The 23,389-nt window shown below is 39.6% G+C and overlaps 1 protein-coding gene across 1 annotated transcript in view; it reads right to left on the bottom strand.

The window, feature by feature from the left end:
* Nucleotides 1-23,389, bottom strand: part of SPATA16 (spermatogenesis associated 16) — a 245,750-nt gene that overhangs the window by 30,042 nt on the left and 192,319 nt on the right. Inside the window, 3 exon segments of the mRNA XM_045166072.1 lie at nucleotides 5,019-5,183; nucleotides 14,403-14,515; nucleotides 15,589-15,735. Coding sequence (XP_045022007.1) covers nucleotides 5,019-5,183; nucleotides 14,403-14,515; nucleotides 15,589-15,735 — 425 coding nt within the window.

Here is a 23,389-nt window from a genome sequence, read left to right as displayed (position 1 = left end):
CCTCATTGCTGCTTCAGTCATTACCAAGTATTATTGCAGATATAAAATATTGAAACAATGGAAAGATTCTTCTTGAAAATTTGTAGAAAACATATAGGTTTTAATGTAGTGGGTGTCGATGTTTTATGAAAACAGATTTGGGTTGTAAAGAATGAAGGCAGTAGTTAATTCTCTTGGGACTTGGCATGTAGTACATGAACGCATTGTAGTGCTTTCTCCTGAGGCTAATGTATCATAATCCTAGGCATCATGCAAAAACTCACCAGAGGACCATACTAGAATTGTGTTGTTTTATTACCTCTTAAAGGATCTGGCCCACTGAAGTTCTTTTACTATTCTTTTCTTTTCTAAAATTTCAAAATAACCGAGATTTCTCTTTAGGTTCCATTTCAGAGGCGAGTTTTAGAATTCCACCCTTTGCCCCAAACTGCCATATGCCAATTTAAAATAATTCTACACACACGTTGGGGCTTTCCAGGTGGCTCAGTGGTAAAGAATCTGCCTGCCAAGCAGGAGACACGGGTTCAGTCTCTGTGTCAGGAAGATCCCTTGGATAAGGAAATGGTGACCCTCTCTGGTATTCTTTCCTGGGAAATCTCATGGACAGAGAGGCCTGGCTGGCTACAGTTAATGGGGTTGCAAAGAGTTGGACATGACTGAGCAACTAAACAGCAACATCTGCACACAGATGATTTATGTGCCTGCAAAGTAATGAGGCCACATCAAGCCATGTGACATTTGAAGCTGAAAAAAAAGTTCTCTAAAGAAGAGCAGATGCCAGTTCAGTTCACCATGGTGTCAAACATTATGATAATCTTAGACAATCTTTCTGTTCTTTAGATATTTTAGGTAGGGAGTTGAGTCACTCAGAACTCTTCTACTGACTAGTCACTGTTTGTGTAGCATCACAAAAGGGATTTCAAGGATGTATTATCTAGATTAACCCATGCTTGGAACGTGGAAAGCAAAATCTATTAAGATGATGAAATCTTGAATGATACATGATTTTTAAACATGTTTGGTTTGCACATATACATCCCTTTACATTTACTTTTTTTTTTCTAGTAGGTATATAAATTACGAAAATGTCCCATGAAATCTTATTTTTCAAGGTTTCAGGTAGTGGAGTATTGCATGGATATGTTAGAGATGTCAGTAATGCTAGTTTCATGCTCTTTTTGTATATTTAAAAATATAAGAATTTTCAGAAACAAGAAAGCTGCAGATGTGTGCTTAAGAAGACCTAAGTGCAGAAAACTCCCCTGTATTTTTTCATTTAAATCTTGAGTGTGCTTTTCAGGAAGACAGGATCAACATTGTGCCAGCTTCTTAAATTAACATTTTCTTTGCTTTCTCTTATCTCAGAGGAGCATTAATCATCTAAAATTGGCTATAATATGCACTTTGAAAGCTCCACAGTTGCTACACTCCTGAATGCCTTATGAATGGTAGGATAAACACTTAGCCTTTTAGAAGGCATTCTGTGCATAAAACCATACAGGTTTAGGAAGTATTATTGCCAGTTTTGACTTAATAATTACCGACTAATAGACTTTTTTTTCCCTCATAGTTTTAATGTTTGGTATGCAGAATTTGATTATTTGGCTACTCCAACAGTTTTAAATGGTTACTTTGAATATCAATATTTATTTAATATGCTTTTGCAGATTCAGATGAACATTATAAATGTTGGCAGTTCATTTCTTGATTAATTTGTTACAACTTTCAAAGCTCAAAGAGGGAGGATTCCTTTAGTTATCTGAAAATTACAGGTGATAATTTTGGGTTGTTCTCATCCTTGCTATGTGAATTCGGTCAGGTCTGTAATTAGTTTTCACTACCTTCAATTAGAGCCTTAGAGTAAAGAGCCCTTCCCAACAACACATCAGCTTTATATGGAATAAATTTTACCTTTGAATGGCCAGCACACTGATTAGTAATTGTTTTTCAAATGATGTGCTATAGTTTCTGATATTATGGTTATAATATACATGTCTGCTTGAAGATTTTTTTCTGTGAGGTATTTCTCCAACTATTTTAATTTTAAATTTTAAAAAAATTTGTTTATTTTTAATTGAAGGATAATTACTTTATAGTACTACAGTGGTTTCTACCAAAAACCAGTAGAAACAGCCATAGGCTTACCCATGTCCCCTCCTACTTGAACACGCCTCCCACCTCTCTCCCCATCCTGCAAGTCTAAGTTGTCAACAAGCCCTGGTTTGAGTTCCCTGAGTCATGCAGCAAATTGCCATTGGCTATCTATTTTACATATGGTAATGTATGTTTCCATGTTACTCTCTCCCTCTCTCCATACCTCCCACCCACTCCTTCTTCCCTTCCCAGCCGTGTCCATAAGTCTGTTCTCAATGTCTGTGTCTCCTTTGCTGCTCTGCAGATAGGTTCATCAGTACCATCTTTCTAGATTCCATATGTATTATGCATTAGTATATGATAATTGTTTTTCTCTTTCTGATTAACTTCACTCTGCATAATAGGCTCTAGGTCCATCCACCTCATTAGGACTGATTCAAATGTGTTTCTTTTTATGATTGAGTAATATTCCATTTTATATATGTACCACAAATTCTTTATCCATTCCTCTGCTGATAAACATTGAGATTGCTTCCATGTTCTAGCTTTTGGAAATAGAGCGTCAGTGAACATTGGGTTACATATGTCTTTTTCAATTTTGATTTCCTCAGGGTATATGCCTAGGAGTCGGATTGCTGGGACATATGGTGGTTTTATTCCTAGTTTTCTAAGGAATCTCCACACTGTTATCTGTAGTGGCTGTATCAATTTGAATTCCCACCAACAGTGCAAGAATGTTCCCTTTACTCCACACCCTTCCCTGCATTTATTGTTTGTAGATTTTTTGATGATGGCCTTTCTGACCAATGTGAGGTGACTTCTCATTGTAGTTTTGATTTGTATTTCTCTAATAATGGCTATGGTTTTTCCAGTGGTCATGTATGGATGTGACGGACTGTGAAGAAGGCTGAGCGCCGAAGAATTGATGCTTTTGAACTGTGGTGTTGGAGAAGACTCTTGAGAGTCCCTTGGACTGCAAGGAGATCCAACCAGTGCATTCTGAAGGAGATCAGTCCTGGGATTTCTTTGGAAGGAATGATGCTAAAGCTGAAACTCCAGTACTTTGGCCACCTCATGCGAAGAGTTGACTCATTGGAAAAGACTCTGATGCCGGGAGGGAGGGATTGGAGGCAAGAGGAGAAGGGGACGACAGAGGATGAGATGGCTGGATGGCATCACCGACGTGAGTTTGAGTGAACTCTGGGAGTTGGTAATGGACAGGAAGGCCTGGCGTGCTGCAATTCATGGGGTCGCAAAAAGTTGGACATGACTGAGCGACTGAACTGAACTGAACTGAATAATGAGCGATGTTGAACATCTTTTCATGTGTTTATTAGCCATCTGTATGTCTTCTTTGGAGAAATATCTGTTTAGATCTTTAGCTCATTTTTTGATTGGGTTGTTTGTTTTTCTGGTATTGAGTTGTATGAGCTGCTTGTATATATTTGAAGTTAATCCTTCATCAGTTGTTTCATTTGCTATTATTTTCTCCCATTCTGAGGGTTGTCTTTTCACCTTGTTTATAGTCTCCTTTGCTGCACAAAAGCTTTTAAGAGTAATTTGGTCCCACTTGTTTATTTTTGTTTTTATTTCCATTACTCTAGCAGGTGGGTCATAGAGGATCTTGCTATGACTTATGTCATAGAGTGTTCTGCCTATGTTTTTCTCTAGGGGCTTTATGGTTTCTGGTCTTATATTTACGCCTTTAATCCATTTGAGTTTATCTTTGTGTAGGGTGTTAGGAAGTGTTCTAATTTCATTCTTTTACATGTAGCTGTCCAATTTTTCCAGCAGTACTTATTTAAGAGACCATCTTTGCCCATTGTATATTCTTGCCTCCTTTGTCAAAAACAAGGTATGTATAGGTGCATGGCTTTATCTCTGAGCTTTCTATGTTGTTCCATTGGTCTATATATTTCTGTTTTTGTGCCAGTACCATACTGTCTTGATGACTATAGCTTTGTAGTATAGTTGGAAGTTAGGAAGGTTGATTCCTCCAGCTCCATTCTTCTTTCTCAAGATTGCTTTGGCTATTTGGGGTCTTTTGTATTTCTATATGAATTGTGAGATTCTTTGTGTGGTAGTTCTGTGAAAAATGCCATTGGTAATTTTATAGGGATTTCATTGAATCTGTAGATTACATTTGGTAGTATAGTCATTTTCACAATATTGATTCTTCCAACTCAGGAACATGGGATATCTCGCCATCTGTTTATGTTGTTTTTGATTTCTTTCATCAGTGTCTTACATTTTTCTGTATAAAACTCTTTTGTCTTCTGTATAAAACTGTAGGTAGTAGAGTAGTTATTCCTAGGTATTCCAACTAGTTTTTGACAGGCTTTGTGTTTTCTAAATTAACCGGTCAATTCAGTGAAAAAAACCCCAAACACCCCACCATTTGACTACATTTTCCCCTCAAATAAGACAACTCTCTTAATGTATGTGTGTGTGTGCGCGCATGTGTGTGGGTTGGTACTGCAAACATATATGTGACACTCAAAGTGAATAAGAAAACTCTAAAGACAGTTTTGTAGAGTCAGTTTTCTATCCAGCAATTACTTTTTTCCCTCTTTTCCATCAAAGAGAATCATATATTAACATGTCTTGGAATGAAAAACAATTTATTAAAATTTCACTTTACTTGAAACAAAAAAGCCTGACTCAGTATATGAATAATCACCCCTTTTCTATATTTTCATACATTACAAAAGTCTTGCTATAAAATAAAGGGAAGCTAGCTAGTCAGGGTGAGCAAATGAAACACACACACACCCCTTTCTATAATTTCTAGTTTCTTCATTAGAATGCTTCATGAGAGTTGGAGAGTTTGCCCGTGGTCTGCCATTTATTGTTACATTCTTTTTCAGACCATATCACTCTTCTGTCGGTTCAGGGCTTGTGAACAAAGAAAAACAGATGCTTACCAATTCCGCCTCCTGTTGACTGATGTCCTGTAGATAGGGAATGGTTGCTAGCTCGGCCATTGCTTGATTGATCACCTGGGACTGTTCCTTTACTCTCTGCAGCTGGCTGAGAAGGCTGGCATATTGCAACTTCTCCATCACACCTGAGCATGCACGAAAACTCCCCTAGTCTCCCAGGAGAGAAGGAAATGGTTTAGAAAAAAAACACAGAAATAGCCTCTCCCTGAGGAATAACGTCAGGGCTCATTGTAATATATTTAGTGCCTCTGAATTAATGGCATCTAGTGCAAATAAATATTTTCTTCTGTTATTTTAGAGGATTGTCTGTACCCTTCCTTTAAATAGACAAATGTATAGAAAAGAGAACACTTTGCAGGACTGTTTAGAAGGGTTTACAGATGGCCCTGCCTAAGGAAGCCAGGATGAGGGGGAGAAAGAGGGATTAAATTGAACTTGAACTCTACTCTCGCAGTGGGATCCCACAGAGCTGTGTCCATTTAAAAGGGGGTGACTTTGTCTATGTCACGAAGGCATAATAAGAATTAATAGTTGCCCACTATTTGGTTTATACAAAGGATGATATCTTATACAAGTTGAATCCTGAAAAATATTATGCAAGTGGAATTCGTCCTACCCTGGTGACTTACATTAAATCTCCAGCTCTGATTTTATCTTTAGTTCTTATTGGATGGCCATGGACTCTGGCTTCTCTCCTTGTGGTAGTGTAGTGTTTATTCTGACTCCTAGGACCATTCCTGGAGAAGGCAACGGCACCCCACTCCAGTACTCTTGCCTGGAAAATCCCATGGATGGAGGAGCCTGGTAGGCTGCAGTCCATGGGGTCGCTAAGAGTCGGACACGACTGAGCGATTTCACTTTCACTTTTCACTTTCATGCATTGGAGAAGGAAATGGCAACCCACTCCAGTATTCTTGCCTGGAGAATCCCAGGAACCGGGGAGCCCGTTGGGCTGCCGTCTATGGGGTCGCACAGAGTTGGACACGACTGAAGCGACTTAGCAGCAGCAGCAGCAGCAGGACCATTCCAGCAATTGCAATCCATCTTGAAATAGACTATGGTGCACTTATAAGGACCACCAACCCCCATGAATATACTGGTATTTGAGACTTTCTTAAAACTGGGCACACATAATTAAAGCAGCCCACCTCTGTGTTTGCTACTGCCATCCATAAAAGAGGATGTTTTACCTTCTCTAAGAAGTTTATTCAAATTATACTACTTGATAGAGACATAGTTTATCATAAACTTCTCACATTTTTTATTTAGAAAGAAGTACAGGCTTCCTTGGTGGCTCAGATGGTAAGGAATCTGCCTGCAATGCAGGAGACCTGGGTTCAATTCCTGGGTTGGGAAGATCCCCTGGAGAAAGGAATGGCAAGCTCCTCCAGTATTCTTCCCTGGAGAATCCATGGATAGAGGAGCCTGGCAGGCTACGGTCCATGGGGTCTCAAAGTATCAGACACGATTGAGTGACTAACACTTTAACTTTCACGTCTGACATAAGGGGGTATATAAGGGTTAAAAAAAAGTCTTGGGTTCACAATCTTGTGATATGTGGCCCTGGAAATAGGAATTTTAGCAAAGTGCCCTCCTGAGTATTCAGATAACCTCAAACAGAAATTGAAGAACAAACCGTAAAGCTTAGTATCTGCACATGGACTATTTTAATCTGTGCATGCTCACAAAGCCAGATACCCCCCCGCCCAGAAATTAGAGAAGGCAGACATGACTTTTTCTTCTTAAAATAGAATTTCCTTTAAGGAGAAAAATTATTAGAAACCAGCATTACTAAAGAACATCGAAATTTTAACTTGAATTTGGAAGACAGTGCTTTCTGAAATGTCATGCACATCTTGACTGACAGCAACCTCTTTGGCATTTTTTTAGAATCTTGGTAATATAGCAAAGTTGAGCACCATTGCCTTGTATTTGCTGTATTTCTCCCTTACAGCTATCTCAGCCATTTTACTAATGTCTGTCAATCCCCACTAATTTGCTATTTCCGATTAATCATTTATCTGAAAACCTATAAACCTATGGGAGAAATGATTGCAAATTGTGGATTTGAGATCCTTTCTTTGAATTGACGAAATAGCCAGCCTACCCATTGAGTTTAAACATGTAGCTAAACAATGGGGTACTGTCAAATAGAGGAAAGCGAGTTGCAGGAGACACAGTTTTCTTTCTGAAGAAAAATTGCTTTCTTTGTCCTTCTTTAAAATAAACAATAAGGCTGGTTGTAGGAAAGTGGTGTAGTGACTCAACTCCAAAGAACAGAAACAACTACGGCCTGCTTAGGAACATAATCTATCGGTGTAATTTTCCAAAACATAAGGAAAATAAAAATAGTGGAAGGCAATGGTGCTTTGTTAGCTTGATTGTTGGATACATAACAAAACAGGAAGTGCTCCTTATCAATAGGATGCTACAGAAAGAATATAGTTGAGTGCTAATAGCCCTCTCCCCGCTTCCCCTTTGCCCACCCCAGACCAATTACAACTTTGGTTATTAGGAAATGATAGGTTAATATTTTACCTCTAACAAGTTTGGGACTTTTGAGCAATAAAATGAAACAAAAATAAGAATGAATAGATGCCAGCAGGAATGCTTTAATGCTGTTGCTTTAAGAAAATAAAGGAAACAATGAAAAATGAAGGAATTAGCTCACAAGGGCTAAATATAAAGGGAAAGTAGCCCTCCCAGTGAGACTTTAGGAGTGATCAAAAGACTGCTTAGCTGCTGGCAAGGGTATAATAAAGTGGCCAAGACTGAAGCTAAAACTGCACCTAGCTACAGTGAAGTTTAGGTAAATAGCAAGTTCAGATGAAGGCTTCCTCCAGATAACTTGTCTAGATTTAATAGCAGGTATGGATAAATGTTTGGAAGATAAGTGGCACTGCTAATCTAATACTGCTGAAAAGCAGAGCCCAAGTATTAGGAATGTATTTCTATTTGACATAATACATAGAAACATTCATTGCAAAGAAAAGGGGGTAGGAAACACATATTATTGTTCATTTCCAATGTGCATGTGTAAACATCTTTTATGCTTCACTTGGAAGAAATTAAAAAGTGAAATTAACGAGGTATTTAAAACCTGGTTAGTTAGGTCATTTTTTTGGCAAGTCAGCCTGTGAAAGAAGCTTCATGCATGGTGAGAGATTTTATTATTTTAACTCTTTAACATTTACCCAAGGAAGCACAGTACATAAGGTTTTAAACTGACAGCAGCCAATAAAGTTAATGAATGGAAAAGCATAGTAGCATTCAGTAGCTTGTGAGATAATAAGGACAAAGATCCAGAGAAGAAAAAATACTGGTAGAGCAGAGCAGCTGGTTGAATGGGATTGATGTTCAGTGGGATTCAAAGCCACCAGATAGGAAACTGGAAGAATCTTTTAGACAATAACTCTTAAAATGCCAGAATCATTTTTATTTGGCCATGCATGGCTGGATGGCATCACTGACTCAATGGACGTGAGCCTGAGTGAACTCCAGGAGTTGGCGATGGACAGGGAGGCCTGGCATGCTGTGATTCATGGGGTCACAAAGAGTTGGACACGACTGAGCGACTGAACTGAACTATATACTTAGCAAAGGAATCTATAAACAGAAGGAAGCTTGTGTCAGAGTTTAAGAATTATTTTCTGAGACATAGAAACCTTATACCAGGAATGTCTTTGTTGCCTTCACCAACTCTTTCTGCCACCTGTGGCAAGAGGTGAAAATTCATGTTCTCTGGGAAGTCCTACTGTGGGCATGATGGGAGATGACACCCTTAATCCTGCCTTTTTAAGGAGATTTAAGTGCATCAGTGATCTAAGGAAAGTCATTTAAAATCTGCAGGACACTTGCACAGTCTTCATTTTAGAAGAATACATAATTTCAAAGTACATGGCTTTTATAAAGAAAAAGAAGGATCTCCAAAACAACCCTTTTGTCAAAGCAAATGAAAACCAATACAAATAATTAAAATTTTTAAAATTCTTAATACTTTACAAAGTGATTCAATGTAGATTGTATACTTTTGGTCTCATAACAACTGTGTGAGGTGAGCCTGGCATATATCAGCTTATTTTATAAATGAGAAAAAAGCTCAGAGGTTAAGTGACATCCTAGGGGTTACACAGCTGGTCTTAGACAAAAGTCTTTTTCTACAGGTGTCACGAGGTAGGGTCAGAACTAACAAGGACACTGAAGTGTCTAAACATTCAAACAGATGGCATTTGACATCTGACAAGAAAAAACACACCTCAGGGGATCCTAAAAACACTACTGAGGGATTCCTGGGTCATAGTTAATTGTATCATGTAGGAATAATTTCTGCTCAGCAACTCATTACTTGTTTCCTTAACCTAGGTTACTTTTGCAGCTTGTTTGATTCAGTCCTGCTTTATGAAGCTGTGGTTGGACATATAATAAGAAACCTAGAGGCCAGTATTTGGATATACTTTTGGTCCCTGGGTACCTCTGGACTCATTCACTTCAATTTCATTCAAGCTCTTAGAGACAATTTTCCAACAACTATTATTTTCCATAGACGCAAAAGTAAGAAAGTTGATGAAATCTCTTGAAGCAGCAAAGTGTTATCAACTTATTCTGGGGCTTTCCTGGTGGCTCAGCGGTAAAGAATACACAAGTCAGTGCAGGATATTCAGGAGGTTTGATCCCTGGGTTAGAGAGATCCCCTGGAGCAGGAAATGGCAACCCATTCCAGTATTCTTGCTGGGAAATCCCATGGACAGAGGAGTCAAGTTAGCTACAGTTCATGGGGTTGCAAAGAGTAGGACATGACTTAGCAACTAAATAACAACTGACTCATTCTAAATAAGACTGAGTTATTCATTAGATGCTAAAAATCTTATTCATTATGATTTTTAAATCCCTTTATAGACACATAAATATCCATGTGTGTACACATTTCTAAGTGGGCAAAATCCCCTTGTAACGTGAGAGGAAAATGAGTTAAAAGTGTTTAAGAAATGCCTGATGCCTAGATTGGCCTAACCTTTATTCACAACACATTGGGAGATCTGAACTGGCAACAGATTTGATGTGGCAGGTTCCTGACAAGTAGCAAGTTATGTTGGGTATTTCCCCAAAGAACCATGGCACAGACAGATCACCTCCCCAATATCCCACACACTGGTGCTGCAAGGTTAACCATGTGCAGATGAAGTGAAATGATACTACGTGGTGATGGTTCTTGTCAGCAAGGCTTCCACAAGAATTCTTTGGGCTTCCCTGGTGGCTCAGATGCTAAAAATCTGCCTACAAAGCAGGAGACCTGGGTTCAAGCCCTGGGTTGGGAAAACTGCCTGGAGAAAGGAATGGCTACCCACTCCAGTATTCTTGCCTGGAGAATGCTATGAACAGAGGAGCCTGGCAGGGTACAGTCCACGGGGTTGCAAAGAGTTGGACATGGCTGAGTGACTAACACTTTCACTTTCTTTCCACTTCTTGCAAGGGTCTAATAATGACAATGATGATATGTGTTTGTGCATCTAATTAAGATGGGGTGGTGAGGCTGTGTGTATGTGTGTGTGTGGCTGAAGGAGGTTGCAGTAGAGGGTGAATTGGAGAACAGGACCCCAGATTTGCAGTAGAGTCAATGAGATTACTATAAACTAAATGTTTGTGTCCACCAAAAATTTCTAGGTTGAAGCCCTAGAGGCCAATGTGGAGATGGGGCCTTTGGGAGGTAATTAGGGTTAGATGAGATGAGGGCTTGCCAGGTGGCCAATGGTAAAGAACTTGCCTGCCAATGTGGGAGAGGCAGGAGACACAGGAAGATTCCTTGGAGAAGGAAATGGCAACTCACTCCAGTATTCTTGCCTGGAAAATTCCATGGACAGAGGACCCTGGCAGACTACAGTCAATGCGGTTGCAAAGAGTTGGACACAACTGAGCAACTGAGCGTGCACACGAGATCATGAGAGTAGGTAGGGCCCTGATGATGGGATTAATGCTCTTTTAAGAAGAGACACCACAGAGCTTGCTCTGTGCCATGTTAGGATGCAGAGAAAGCAGCTAACTGCAAGCCAAGAAGAGGGTCTTTGTCAGAACCTGACCTGATCCCAGACTTCTAGCCTCTAGAACTGTGAGAAAATAAACTTCTATTGTTCGGGTCATCTGATCTATGGTATTCTGTGTGACAGCCCAAGATGACTAAGACAGAGATAAATTTTTATTAATAGAAGTATAGGGGAGATAATTGAGTGGAACACAGTTGAGAGGAAGGGGAAGTTACATGGTAGGAAAATCAGTGAAAGTGTGCTTTTGGATTTGTAACGCATAGAATTAATTACAGATCATGCAAATAGATGAGGGGTTTTATAGCTTTTCTAAAATGCTGAATAATGTTACTAGGCAGATAAACTGCTGAACAGATGTTAAGTAGCTGTTGGTGATGACCCCCTTGGTTCCCCTTGTAAGGTAAGAACATCAAATCAATGATGGAATACAAAAGCCACAAATGGTGAAATCTTTAAAATTTCCAGCTTAAAGATCTTTTGAAAAATATTTTAAGAGGGGAAATCTGCAACCTTTATAGCCTGTTAATGAGAAGTTCCCTTTATGTACTTTCAATAAAGGGGCTTAAATTTTGTAAATTAGCACAGATTAATTCAGGTCTTATTTTGGGCTTTTTTTTTAAAGACTGAAAAGTAGAAAGGGCATATTTTCCCTTGGTTGGAAAGATGGATTAGATAATTTACCTTAAGGGTAAATAAAGATCAAGTTCCAATGTTTAGATTAGCATCCAATTTACTAGAAATCTCTACAAGAAAACTAGAGATACCAAGGGAACATTTCATGCAAAGATGGGCTCAATAAAGGACAGAGATGGTATGGCCCTAATAGAAGAAGATATTAAGAAGAGGTGGCAAGAATACACAGAAGAACTGTTCAAAAAAGATCTTCACGACCCAGATGATCATGAAGATGTGATCACTCACACTCACCTAGATCTGGACATCCTGGAATGTAGTCAGGTGGGCTTTAGGAAGCATCACTACAAAGCTAGTGGAGGTGATGGAATTCCAGTTGAGCTATTTCAAATCCTAAAAGATGATGCTGAGGAAGTGCTGCACTCAGTATGTCAGCAAATTTGGAAAACTCAGCAGTGGCCACAGGACTGGAAAAGGTCAGTTTTCATTCCAATCCCAAAGAAAGGCAATGCCAAAGAATGCTCAAACTATCACACAATTGCACTCATCTCACACGCTAGTAAAGTCATGCTCAAAAGTCTCCAAGCTACGCTTTAACAATATGTGAACCGTGAACTTCCAGATGTTCAAGCTGGTTTTAGAAAAGGCCAGAGATCAAATTGCCAACATCTGCTGGATCATCGAAAAAGCAAGAGAGTTCCAGAAAAACATCTATTTCTGCTTTATTGACTATGCCAAAGCCTTTGACTGTGTGGATCACAATAAACTGTGGAAAATTCTGAAAGAGATGGGCATACCAGACCACCTGACCTGCCTCTTGAGAAACCTATATGCAGGCCAGGAAGCAACAGTTAGAACTGGACATGGGACAACAGACTGGTTCCAAATAGGAAAAGGAGTACGTCAAGGCTGTATATTGTCACCCTGCTTATTTAACTTACATGCAGAGTACATCATGAGAAATGCTGGGCTGGAGGAAGCCCAAGCTGGAATCAAGATTGCCAGGAGAAATAGCAATAACCTCAGATATGCAGATGACACCACCCTTATGGCAGAAAGTGAAGAAGATCTAAAGAGCCTCTTGATGAAAGTGAAAGAGGAGAGTGAAAGAGTTGGCTTAAAGCTGAACATTCAAAACTAAGATCCTGGCATCTGGTCCCATCACTTCATGGGAAATAGTTGGGGAAACAGTGGAAACAGTGGCTGACTTTATTTTTCTGGGCTCCAAAATCACTGCAGATGATGATTGCAGCCATGAAATTAAAAGACGCTTGCTCCTTGGAAGGAAAGTTATGACCAACCTAGACAGCATATTGAAAAGCAGAGACATTACTTTGCCAACAAAGGTCTGTCTAGCAAGGCTATGGTTTTTCCAGTGGTCATGTATGGATGTGAGAGTTGGACTATGAAGAAAGCTGAGCACTGAAGAATTGATGCTTTTGAACTGTGGTGTTGGAGAAGACTCTTGAGAGTCCCTTGGACTGCAAGGAGATCCAACCAGTCCATCCTAAAGGAGATCAGTCCTCGGTATTCGTTGGAGGGACTGATGTTGAAGCTGAAATGCCAATACTTTGGCCACCTGATGTGGAGAGCTGACTCATTTGAAAAGACCCTGATGCTGGGAAAGATTGAGGGCAGGAGGAGAAGGGGACAACAGAGGATGAGATGGCTGGATGGGTGGACTCTGGGAGTTGTGATGGACAGGGAGACCTGGCATGCTACAGTCCATGGGGTCACAAAGAGTCGGACATGACTGAGCAACTGAACTGACTGACTGAGTATCAATGTGATGTGGAAGAACTAGCTTTCAAAATTTTGAATTCTCATGTAGGTAATACATTTGAATCAGTTCTGATGAGGTGGATGAAACTGGAGCCTATTATACGGAGTGAAGTAAGCCAGAAAGAAAAACACCAATACAGTATACTAACGCATATATATGAAATTTAGAAAGATGGTAACAATAACCCTGTATACGAGACAGCAGAAGAGACACTGATGTATAGAACAGTCTTTTGGACTCTGTGGGAGAGGGAGAGGGTGGGATGATTTGGGAGAATGGCATTGAAATACGTATAATATCATATATGAAACGAGTTGCCAGTCCAGGTTCGATGCACGATACTGGATGCTTGGGGCTGGTGCACTGGGACAACCCAGAGGGATGGTATGGGGAGGGAGGAGGGAGGAGGGTTCAGGATGGGGAACACGTGTATACCTGTGGTGGATTCATTTAGATATTTGGCAAAACCAATACAATATTGTAAAGTTTAAAAATAAAATAAAATTAAAAAAAAAATAAAAAAATGAAAGAAAAAAAAATGGTTATATGCAATTGCCCAATATATGAAATAGAGAAAGCATCATGTTTACTAAAATTTTGTTACTCATTTGAAGCAAGAAAGTCAGTGCAACCTTCAATTAGATATCAAGACACCACACAAAAAAAGGCCCTTTAAAAAGACACTAGCCTAATAAATGCTGGCAACTGCAAAGTATAACATTATAATTAATGTTTTGAAATATAAAAGGATTAAAATCATTAGCTAAACTTTGGTTGGTTTTGCAAATGAGATTCACTGTGGAAGTTTCTAAAATGTTCTAGTATTTGCAATATTTACATGTAAACTTTGTATAGTTCTAGAATTGTTTGATATTTGTATGCTGAACAAATATAAAAGACTCATATACCTACATTCAGTTGGGTGCCTCTAATAAAGTCCAATATTGGCAAGATTCGCTTCCCCATTGTCTCTGTGTGTCTCACTGTGTCTTCTCTGGTCAGCAGACTGAAGGGAGTTTTATGTTCTAAAAATTGTAACAATAAACTTTTATACTATTTTTTGCTAGACATCCATTTCAAAATGCTTTTCTTAGCAAGCTGAAAACAGACACATCAATATTAATAGATATGAAATCTTTAGTACAGGAATGAGCCCCATCTCAAAGACCACAAGTATCACAATGAAAGATCTATGAGAAGAAAGGCAGAGGAGACATTGCCCTTTGGAGACTATCATTTATTCCTTTTGCTGTGTTTCCTGATTGAGATCTAAGGGACAGCCTATAACAATTTACCTCTCTCTGCAGAGTATGCTTTTCCTGAGTTGTGAAAAAAACGTTGTCATAAATGTGTCTGATTCTTGTCTTATTTCTCCCAGGTATTATTCAAGTGTGCAAATCCCATTGACTTTGAATGTAGCTTGAAGTTGAGATAAGCCTCGGAGGATGGAGTGCCAGACAAAACACAAATCCTTAATTATGTGAGTAGAGTTGAAGGGATAAATTCAGCCTGCTCATGAATTCAGCCCGCAAGTCTGAGACTTCAACTCTACATGAATATTTTCTTGATTTTTGAAAGTTTTCAATTAGAATTACTGAGCACCACTTAACTAGAATACTCTTTAGGAGAGCTGAGGTCTTGGTTAATTACATAAGAAAAGAGTGGAACAGATATTAATACAATGGCAGATAATCCAAGTGATTTAACGGGGTCATTGTCTATACTTTTGATTTCATACAGTAGTTTTGTTGCATAATTTTCTTCTATGTTTGCTAATTGGTGGTGACAGAAGCTTGTATTTGCTTGTATTCTGTAAGTGCCCATGATTAGACATTGGTGATAGTGTGATTGGGGTGAGATGGTTGGCGTGAGGGAGGTGGGTGCTCTTGGGGAACCAGAATTCCAGGTATTGTTGACTAACCCACAAAGAAGACTGGAAGGAGTTAAGAAATACCCAAGAAACTTTTTGGTGCTCAGGCCCTACTATATGCTAGGCTTGAAATGAATAAAGCTTAGTGAATCATGCACATTATTCATTAATGAATAATTAATTGTGCCTTAAAACAGTATTGAAAGATAAGAAGTCCAGGTGAGTTACCTGTAAATGTTGGTAACTTCCTACTTGACACTTTTTCCAAAAACTTTCCATCTTCTTTGTTTTTGAACCCAAGAGTCAAGAGATACTGTTGAGGAGGAAAAGATGACCAGTCAACTGTCTGAGGCAACACGTGGAGTCCTTGAAAGTCTAAAAAAAGAGAACAAAAAAAATTTATCATTTTATTGTTTTCAAGGTATTTTCCCCCCTAGATTCCAAGAATTATACTTGGAAAAAGGGATAAATACAAAAATTAAAGATACAAAGCAAAAGTATGTGCATCAAAAGGTCAAATAGATAATATGTCAAAATCATACTTTATTATTCATATTTTTCTTAAAATATAAGCAAACAGAAGGGATAACAATAAAATACAGCTAGGTTACTTTTTCCTCATTTGCCATATTCAACATAACACAAAACTCAGGACCACAGGCTTGCAGGCTTGATATTTTTCTGTGTGACACTTTTCAAGAGAATTTGGTTTTTCTGTTCACAGTTTAAGAAAATAACATATGAAAGGAAAGAGAAAAATTACCAAGAATTAAAATATAAAGCTAATTAATTTAGTTGCTATTCCTCCTATAGCTGAAGGAAATTTAAAATGATAAATGTACTGACTTTTGTAATTAGACTTAATTTTTGTAATTAGAATTAATTTTTGTAATTACTTTTGTAATTAGACTTAGAAATAATTCAAGTGTCAAGAAAATGGTTCTAAAACAAACTCTGTTCTTAATGACCACAAAAACTAATATTTACTTAGTAATTATTTTCTACCTTCCCTTATTCTAAATATTTTGTGTTCATTCTATTAATATTGTGTTAGTTTCAGGTGTATAGAAAAGTGATTCAATTATATATATGTATACATATTTTTTCAGATTCTTTTCCATCATAGGTTATTAAAAGATATTGAAAATAGTTTCTTGTGCTGTACAGTAAATCCTTGTTGCCTATCTATTTTATATGTAATAGTTTGTATCTGTTAATGCCATACTCCAATTTATCCCTCCCCTCCTTCCCTTTCCTCCTTGGTAATGTTTGTTTTGTGTGTGCATGTTCAGTCATGTCTCTTTGAGACCCAGTGGGCAGTAGCCCACCAGGCTCCTCTCTCCATGGGATTTCCTAGGCAAGAATACTAAAACGGGTTACCATTTCCTGCTCTAGGGCACGCTCCTGACCGAGGGATTGAACCCATGTCTCTTGTGTCTCCTGCATTGGCAGGCAGATTCCTTACCACATGCCACCTGAGAAGCCCTTGTTTTGTGTGTATTCTCTAAATCCTCAAGATAACTTTACAACATTGGTACTGTTATCCTCATGTTACAAACAGGAGGTTGAGGTACACAGATAGGAAGTGAATTGTCTGGAAACACAGCCTGTAAGTGGACAAAGCAAGATTCATACTGGGCAGTCTGACTGTGGAGACCATGGGCCTGACCACTGCACTCCGCTTTTGGCTTGCTTGGCTTTGGGACAGGGACAAATGTTAGCCATGGGGTCTTGGAGGCCAGATTTACCTCATTCATCTCCATTCTGAGTAATAATGCTTTATACAATAGACTTCTCAAATGACGGATAATGAACAGAGTTTAATGAGCCCTCCCTACTTAACACTGCCAGGGAGGGAAAAAGATGAAATTTCAAATATCCTTGAATTATGATTTAGATGAAAATTTTAAATCTAGAATCAGAACTCAAATGGCAACAGTTCAAATATAGTCTTTGCTATCTGTAGTATTTCTTTTAAAAATAATAGACACAGTAAACCATTAGTGTTTTTATCTGCATTTTCTGACTCCTCCACCCGCCTTTTGAGCCGCAAAACACTTTATTCAAGCTAAAATTTAACTGAGAAGCCCACTATTTAAAGTCAGTAAAGGCAGAGGTTTTCCATTAGAAGCCTGAATCAGTGACCACTGCCCCTCATTGCTGTGCCCCATTTTATATCCCTCACACCGTAGCCATCTTGAAACCTCCCCTTCCCCACCACCAGAGGTCGTTTTTTAAAGCACAGTTTGGAAAACACTGCCGTAAGCTACGTGGCACATTTTGGTTAAGTACATAGCATATGGCTGTCAAATAGAGTTAACATGTAGGCTGATAATTAAGAGAAAATATTACAAAATATCTTGTGAACACAAGTACAGAAGAAAAATACATTAAACACTATTTAGTCTTTGGTGACTCAGGATCTGATAACCACTCAGTAATATTGAAGACTGACAATAACATGACCCTTCTTCTGTGTCCTACACAATACCCGGATTATCCTTCTCACTCTGTAACCACATAGAGCAGGACATATTATGCCTACCCTACAAATGACCAAACTGGAGCTTCAGGAAGTTACAAACTTACCCAAGACCATACAGCAAATGGAGGGACAGGAATTGAGAGTCAGGCAGCTGGACGTCAGAGCACAGGGCTTAACTCTCAAAACGACCCACTGATAATTATCATCACTTTGACAATCAATGGGAAGCGAGTTACAGAAGCAGGGCAATGCCAATATGTAGATGGCTTTACCAGACCCAATTCTAGATTGGACACTTCCTTACTCTATCTAGAAAAGTACAACAAAGGCTCAAGGGTTCATAACTTTTTAGGCACTTCAAATGCAGATTGCAATATGAGATGATGCTTTAGTTGGTGTTTGAATTCCAAACTCTTTTTAAAACGATGGCTCATTTCTGTAAACGAGGTAAAATGTGATTTCTGCATTTGCATAAAATTTCTTTGCCTTTGAAATCTTCTGCAGATAGTCACAGACACACCCAACCAAGAGTTTACCTGTTTTACTGAAACTGCCAATCACCCAATCATGTGAAAAGGCAGCTAAGTAAAAATAAAAATGGATACTATTTTGAGCTGTGTGCTCAGTCATGTTCGACTCTTTGCAACTTCATGGACTGTAGCCTGCCAGGCTCCTCTGTCCATGGAATCTTCCAGGCAAGAATACTGGAGTGGGTTGCCATTTCCTCATTATTCTGATAAATGGTCATAACTTGTTTCTTTGGATTGCTATTATTCTTTTGCACTCTCTAAGAGCTGGCATTTCTAAATTGCTGGCATTTCCAGGAACTAGCATACTCTAGAGGTGGAGGGTAAGAGAGGGTGTGTGTTCCCTAGCGACGGTTTGCTCTTTTATCTGATTTTGCTTCCTCACTTAAAAGGCCCCAGGGCCTTCTGGTCAGACTGTGATGAAGTCTGGGGCCACCCTTTGGAGAGAGGCTTGGCTATCTGGGTAACTCCAGAGAACCCCTGAATGAGTGTGTTTAGGGTGTGCTGTGCATGGGCTGGTATTTGAGGTGAGTTGCAGGTGGCATCGGAGAAGGCAATGGCACCCTACTCCAGTACTCTTGCCTGGAAAATCCCATGGACAGAGGAGACTGGTAGGCTGCAGTCCATGGGGTCACTAAGAGTCAGACACGACTGAGCAACTTCACTTTCACTTTTCACTTTCATGCATTGGAGAAGGAAATGGCAACCCACTCCAGTGTTCTTGCTTGGAGAATCCCAGGAGTAGGGGAGCCTGGTGGGCTGCCATCTATGGGGTCGCACAGAGTCGGACACGACTGAAGTGACTTAGCAGCAGCAGCAGCAGGCTGCATCTTGAGATTTGGCATTTTCTGATATGTCTCTATTGCCAGAAACAGCCAATGTTTGCAGGATCTGTTACATAAATAGAATAAAGAATGAGAGGTTGATCTCTTCTTGTTCTTAAATATTTGATGGATAAAGAGTGACAGTGGTTAGATCAACTAGAGAAATTAATATTAGCACTATAGCTAATTTATTATAAAATATATTTTCAAAGAGGTATTTTTTATTCCTTTTGGTGATGTATGTTTCATCTTGTTCAATCCATTGTTCAATTCTAATTGAAGTTTTGAAATGTGAGAGGCCTCTATAAACATACTGCTAAATCAAAAACTATTTTTAAAGTATCATTTTTATTCCATTTGTATGCAGAGTAAATTGCAGTTGTGTGAACATTTAGCCTAGCAGGTGGTCTATGACCCAAAATGACAACATACTTCCAGATGTTGAATCTCATGTAACATTAATTTGAGCGCTAATTGTTCTTAGTTTTATGCTCATAAACCTCTACCTACGTCCGAAAAGCCCTGAGCCTCTGATGGGTATGAAAATTAACCAGACTATATTGTCCTTTGGTAGGAAAGTTGAATTGATTAAAGATGTCTTCTTTGCTCCTGTCTTGTCAGAAGAAAACTTGGGAGAAATAAATCCCTTAAGGCATTCGTTTACAATTTATCACAATTGCAGATGAAATTTGGATGACTAGGACCAAAACTATTATTAAAAAATCAGTTTGCAGGTATGACATGGTTCCAAATTTTTACCATTAAGAAAGCAGATTTTTTTTAAAAAATACCAAAGATAGATGATACAAACTTAGTTTCTTGTAGAAACATGATCTTTCAATTCTTTGGCCTCCAAGTGAAAGATGTCCAACTTTCAGCAAAAGAGGGTAATGTTTGCCCTTTATCAAGAACCTTTTATTGTACCTCAGGAGGCTGGAGCTGACTGGCAGGTACTCAAGTCATTCTTGTTCTTTGACCTTCTATATGTTCCCTCCTTTCTCCTTGAAGTCACCTTCCTGAAACTCAGTGACAGTTTCTGTCTCTCTGTCCCTCTCTTTGCCTTTCTGTCTGTCTGTGTCTCCCTTTCTCTCCTACCCACATGCCTACCACTTCCCCTTCCTCCCTCTCTCTTCTACGCTGTCTCTTACTGTTATTTTCTTCATATAAATACTCTTGGGGGAATTTCTCTATTCTTGTGGCATTAGCTACTACTTCTAATCAAAAGACTGGGGGATCCAAAGCCATAGTCTCATCTACAAAATTTCATGCATCACATTTCCCAGTGCCTACTGGGACACTGGAGAAGGCAATGGCACCCCACTCCAGTACTCTTGCCTGGAAAATCCCATGGACGGAGGAGCCTGGTAGGCTGCAGTCCATGGGGTCGCTAGAGTCGGACACGACTGAGCGACTTCACTTTCACTTTTCACTTTCATGCATTGGAGAAGGAAATGACAACCCACTCCAGTGTTCTTGCCTGGAGAATCCCAGGGACGGGAAGCCTGGTGGGCTGCTGTCTATGGGGTCACACAGAGTCGGACACGACTGAAGCCACGCAGCAGCAGCAGCAGCAACTGGGACACTGCCATTTGCTCACCATTACAAACGTTACCTCACAAACAGCAAGTATATGCCTTAAAAGTGATTTTTGAAATCTCCACAACATCTGTCTCACCTTCTTTTCACCAGTATATTGTTGGAATGGCCATTGTTCACCTAATTATTTTGGCTTAAAATTTTGAAGCCATTGTTGACTTTTCTTTCCTCTGGTTCTCTGACATTTAGGGAATCCCCAAATCTCATTAAATCTGCCCACTGTAATACAACTTATATTAACCCCTTTCTTTTGCATTATCAGTGCTAGCACACTGGTTAAATTTCTGATCACATAGCACCCGGATTATAGAAAACGTTTCCCAGCAAGCCTTGCTACCATCAGCAACATTTCACACCCATATATCCACAACACCAATCAGTGAATATTCATTCCTGAAATATCACCAGTATCACCTTTGTCATTGTCACATCCTTCCTCAGGAATTTCAGTGCTTCTTTCCCATATTCAAGGCTCTCAATTGTGTGCATGCGTTTCACAATCTATACTTCATTCCTATGTGTTCTCCAATATAAATCTTTCTCATCAACTCTGCTGATTTTACTAATTTGTAGCAGCCTGTGGTCATCCTGCCTTTGAATTTTTCTTTGTGCTTTAACACTTGAAACAACTTCCTATTCTCTCAGTATTTCTTTTATTCAATCAATCACTATTCTTCCAGACTGTGCCTAATTTAAGTCCCACCTAGTCCATAAAGTGAAGAAGGCGATGGCACCCCACTCCAGTATTCTTGCCTGGAAAAGCCCATGGACATGGGGGCCTGGTGGGCTGCAGTCCATGGGGTAGCTAGGAGTTGGACACGACTGAGCAACTTCACTTTATTTTTTCACTTTCGTGCATTGGAGAAGGAAATGGCAACCCACTCCAGTGTTTTTGCCTGGAGAATCCCAGGGACGGGGGAGCCTGATGGGCTGCCGTCTTTGGGGTCGCACAGAGTCAGACATGACTGAAGCGACTTAGCAGCAGCAGCAGTCCATAAAGGGGCTTCCCTGGTGGCTCAGTGGTAAAGAACCTGCCTGCCAATGCAGGAGATGTGGGTTTGATCCCTGGGTTGGGAAGATCCCCTGGAGAAGGAATTAGCAACCCACTCCAGTATTCTCACCTGGGAAATTCCGTGGACAGAGAAGTCTGGTGGACTACAGTCCATGGGGCCGCAAAAGAGTCAGACACAACTTAGCAACTAAAACAACAGTCCATAAAGGGCTTCCTAAGTACTTCAGAGTGAGTGAGTGAAGTCACTCAGTCATGTTTGACTCTTTGCGACCCCATGGACTGTAGCCTACAAGGATCCTCTGTCCATGGAATTTTCCAGGCAAGAGTACTGGAGTGGGTTGCCATTTCCTTCTCCAAGGGATCTTCCCAACCCAGGGATCGAACCTAGGTCTCCCGCGTTGCAGGCAGACGCTTTACCGTCTGAGCCACAAGTACTTCAGAACCTCCTCCCAAACTCTTAAAGAACACCTAGACTCTTCATTCCAGAGTGCATCTCCTCATGTTTAATGGGGTTATGTCTCATCACTCCAATAAGTTTTAATCCTCTTGAAGATAACATTGTCAAGATATCTTCATGCTCCAAGCACCTAGTAGGTGCTCAGTCAATACTTGAATTGAATCTAAAAAAAAAAAACAAAACACTTTTCTTAATCCTGTATTTTTAATGGTCCAGTAAGAATAGAACTTCAAAAAAATCAAGGCTAATTAGATGTTCAGAGCTTCTGAGATAGGATTTATTTCTCTGTCACAATGGTGCAATCACTCACCTAGAGCCAGACATCCTGGAATGCAAAGTCAATTGGGCTTTAGGAAGCATCCCTACGAACAAAGCTAGTGGAGGTGATGGAATTCCAGCTGAGCTATTTCAAATCCTAAAGGTGATGCTGTTAAAGTGTTGCACTCAATATGCCAGCAGATTGGAACACTCAGTGGTGGCCACAGGACTGGAAAAGGTCAGTTTTCATTCCAATCCCAAAGAAAGGCAATGCCAAAGAATGTTCAAACTGCTACACAGTTGCACTCATCTCATACATCAACAAAATGCTCAAAATTCTCCAAGCTAAGCTTCAACAATACGTGAACTGAGAAATTCCAGATATTCAAGCTGGATTCAGAAAAGGCAGAGGAACCAGAGATCAAATTGCCAACATCCGCTGGATCATGGAAAAAGCAAGAGAGTTCCAGAAAAACATCAATTTCTGCTTCATTGACTATGCTAAAGCCTTTGACTGTGTGGATCACAACAAATATGGAAAATTCTTCAAGTTGGGAATACCAGACCACCTGTCCTGCCTCCTGAGAAATCTATAGGCAGGTCAAGAAGCAACAGTTAGAACTGGACATGGAACAACAGACTGGTTCCAAATCAGGAAAGAAGTACATCAAGTATTGTCACCCTGCTTATTTAACTTCTATGCAGAGTACATCATGAGAAATGCTGAGCTGGATGAAACACAAGCTGGAATCAAGATTGCCGGGAGAAATATCAATAACCTCAGATATGCAGATGACACCACCCTTATGGCAGAAAGTGAAGAGGAACTAAAGTGCCTTTTGATGAAAGTCAAAGAGGAGAGTTAAAAAG

The sequence above is a fragment of the Bubalus bubalis genome, chromosome 1, assembly GCF_019923935.1.
Source record: "Bubalus bubalis isolate 160015118507 breed Murrah chromosome 1, NDDB_SH_1, whole genome shotgun sequence".
In the NCBI taxonomy this organism is placed as follows: domain Eukaryota; kingdom Metazoa; phylum Chordata; class Mammalia; order Artiodactyla; family Bovidae; genus Bubalus; species Bubalus bubalis.
This window is presented reverse-complemented; position numbering and strand designations above follow the sequence as displayed.